This window comes from Diaphorina citri, unplaced genomic scaffold (assembly GCF_000475195.1).
Source record: "Diaphorina citri unplaced genomic scaffold, Diaci psyllid genome assembly version 1.1 scaffold79, whole genome shotgun sequence".
NCBI classification, from domain to species: domain Eukaryota; kingdom Metazoa; phylum Arthropoda; class Insecta; order Hemiptera; family Psyllidae; genus Diaphorina; species Diaphorina citri.
Window position 1 is genome coordinate 361,902 of NW_007377516.1, and position 3,086 is coordinate 364,987.

A 3,086-nucleotide genomic window follows, 5' to 3' on the forward strand; every position below is an offset into this window, starting at 1 on the left:
GGTCCAAGTTTTGTGAATGATGTATTTTCCTTAATGAATTCTCTTGCCTTCCTTCTTAATTGAATTTTCTCTAAAAAATATACAAGAAAAGAAAAATTGTATTTCTAAAAAAAAAAGAGAGAGAGATAGAGAGAGAAAATTACAAGATAAGACAGAAACAATATTAGGAAGTTAAAAAATAAATAAAAGAAAATAATAACCAGAGATGTAGGTGTAGATGTTGTACAGTAACTTACAGTAAGCTGTCTCAACTATTTTATATTAGAAGCAGGCAGACATATTAAAAATTTAGTTAAAAAAAAACCTCAGAAGGTTCGGCCCATCCTATTTCCATGTAAAATCGAGTGAAACGACGAAAATTCAGTGCTGGATTAACCATATAGCAAATGGAACAGAGGCAAATTGCCTCGCACCTTTGGGGGCCCCGCCCTTAAGATACCAAACTCAGTACCAGTAGTATACCTAGAGGTTAACGCGTTGAACTTTGGATCTGGAGGTAGCCCTCACGTGTTATTCCCAACACTTCAATTGTAATGTGTAACAATAGGTTAGGTATGTATGTAGGATCTTCATAATTTCAATTCGTTAAGGCACCAGTTTCCAATACAGAATAAGTTCAATGAAGAGGAGACCGCAGAAGACAACTCTATCGATGAGTCCTTCCTTCTTCCCTCTTCGGATAAACCTAAGGAGAAGAAGCCAAGGAAATTACTAAGGGATCAATCAATGCCTAACACATTTCTCTCCCTTTTCGTCTTATTTTGACGTTTTGTGAATTTTTTGTGCCTTCTATCTCTTCTCGTGAAAACTTTTTCCTCTTCTCCTTTTCTTAGGCTTGATGCGTTTTTTTATGCGTTTCGAAGAGCGATGGGGAAGGCTGAGATTTTCATCTGAACAAATAATGTTAAACAAGCTGGGCCCGTCCCTCCGGGGAATTTTTCAGTCCGTAGTTTATTCGATCGTGATTAGAGAAAATCAGTAGGTATACCTATATATCTACCTAATTTGTTTAATATTCAGTTTATTATTATTATTGATTTGATTTTTGATTTTACTTTCATCTTTCATGTAATGATTTAAAATTAAGACTAGAGCCCGTTCTCCCTTTATTCCTTTTAATGTTTCCTAATAAAATCTACCTAATTTGTTTAATATTCAGTTTATTATTATTATTGATTTGATTTTACTTTCATCTTTCATGTAATGATTTAAAATTAAGACTAGAGCCCGTTCTCCCTTTATTCCTTTTAATGTTTCCTAATAATTACCAATCTAATGTTTATGTCACCCATCCATTTATTGGCCTTGCTCGGCGTACCTTAACATAGGTGACGCTAAAATCGGTCTTAAATTATCGACTGAAGTGTCATCTAAAACTTTCTCGATTTGAGTTCATAGGTCGTCGCGACAAATTTCAAGATCAGAGCTCATTTGTGTAAGAAAATGTGAAAAAAATCCCCCAAAAACCAGTTTCATCTAAAACTTTCTCAATTTGAGTTCATAGGTCGTCGCGACAAATTTCAAGATTAGAGCTCATTTGTGTAAGAAAATGTGAAAAAAATCCCCCAAAAACCAGTTTTTTTTTTGGTTTTTTGGCTTTATGGTTTTCTGGACAAAATTTGCACCACCACTTTTGTGTTCCTGGTAAAAAGACCTTTAATTTGATATATAGGTCGACCAGGTTTGGATAAGTTCTTCTATGGGGACAGACTGACAGACAGACACACCGAAGCGAATACAATAGCCCGTCCACTATACCTTTTGTTATTACTATCGTAATAATAAAGAAAGGACGGTCTAAAAATCTATGGGAAAAAATAAAAACAACCAAATTTATTAAAATGATAGTGTTCTGGCACTGGCTTAACTGCACAAAGCTTGGGTTTATATTTTCCCCTGAAAATGTTGAAATAGGGGGAAATACCTAAGTATCCTTCATTTCTTTTATTAGGTCCCTAAATCCAGGTACTCTGTAGGATGGATAAGTTACCTACTCTTTGGAGCATGGATAAGTTATCTTCTACCTTATCGAGGTCATTTTCGGGTAAAAAACTTTAGGTCGTCGGAAATATGCTAACAAAATAAAGCGCAATCGGAGTAACCTGTGTATTTTCCGCCTCAAACTATGGTGTAACCTGAATGCATGTAATTTCCATTTTCAAACAGTTGAACTGTAGTTTAGGTAACAAGGAAAGCTCTAACAAGCTAACAGGAAAACATGTCCGCGTATATAGTACAATCTATCAGTTTAAACCCCCTAATTATCTTCTTCACATGATGATGGTCCAAGTTTTGTGAATGATGTATTTTCCTTAATGAATTCCAAGGAAATTACTAAGGGATCAATCAATGCCCAACACATTTCTCTCCCTTTTCGTCTTATTTTGACGTTTTGTGAATTTTTTGTGCCCAGTTGAACTTGTTTTTTATCTTAAACACTTTTCAGGGCCACCCCTACGGGCTCTATTCATGGTTCCGATTTTCCCATCTTCATAATGTATTCATGTATCAAAATTCAAAATATAATTGAAAAGTAGATAACTGTCCACCTACTCTTAGTTGAACTTGTTTTTATCTTAAACACTTTTCAGGGCCACCCCTACGGGCTCTATCCATGGTTCCGATTTTCCCATCTTCATAATGTATTCATGTATCAAAATTCAAAATATAATTGAAAAGTAGATAACTGTCCACCTACTCTTTTTCAAAACTGCCAACATTTTACTCGCCGGAGGAAGCACCTCAGGTGTAAAATAAATCCCGATGTTGTGAAGTGCACATTTTCCCTCACTCCCTCACTATTCTATTCCATTCATGTTTTTTTTTATGTCGAGTTTTTACCTCATCATAGTTCGAACCATCAGGGGGAGCTCGCAGTCATTTTTGTATACTTTCTGCTTTTCAAAAAAAAAAAAAAAAAAAAAAATCCAGTAAAATTTACGCGTCCCCATGAATGTTATTTTATATACTTTTATTTGTAAAGTATAAATGGGTAGCGTAGGCTTTTCTCAAAAAGCGGGTTGGTTATTTTTGGTATATTTAATACTTTCGCTTAATGTAACGTCGTCTAAACGTAAGTAATAAAA

At 34.8% G+C, this 3,086-nt stretch overlaps 1 protein-coding gene across 3 annotated transcripts in view; it reads right to left on the minus strand.

Annotated features, from left to right (window-relative positions):
- Nucleotides 1–210: 210 nt before the first annotated feature.
- Nucleotides 211–3,086, minus strand: part of LOC103522298 — a 17,295-nt gene continuing 14,419 nt past the window's right edge. Inside the window, exon 5 of one of the 3 annotated variants that reach the window (XM_017449073.2) lies at nucleotides 211–560. Coding sequence is in view for 2 of the 3 variants with exons in the window: in XM_008487404.2 (XP_008485626.1) it covers nucleotides 586–644 (59 nt within the window). In the remaining variant the exon portion in view is untranslated. Of the gene's footprint in view, nucleotides 645–3,086 lie in introns of all 3 variants that reach the window. The other 2 variants (XM_008487404.2, XM_008487411.3) reach the window with 2 other exon arrangements.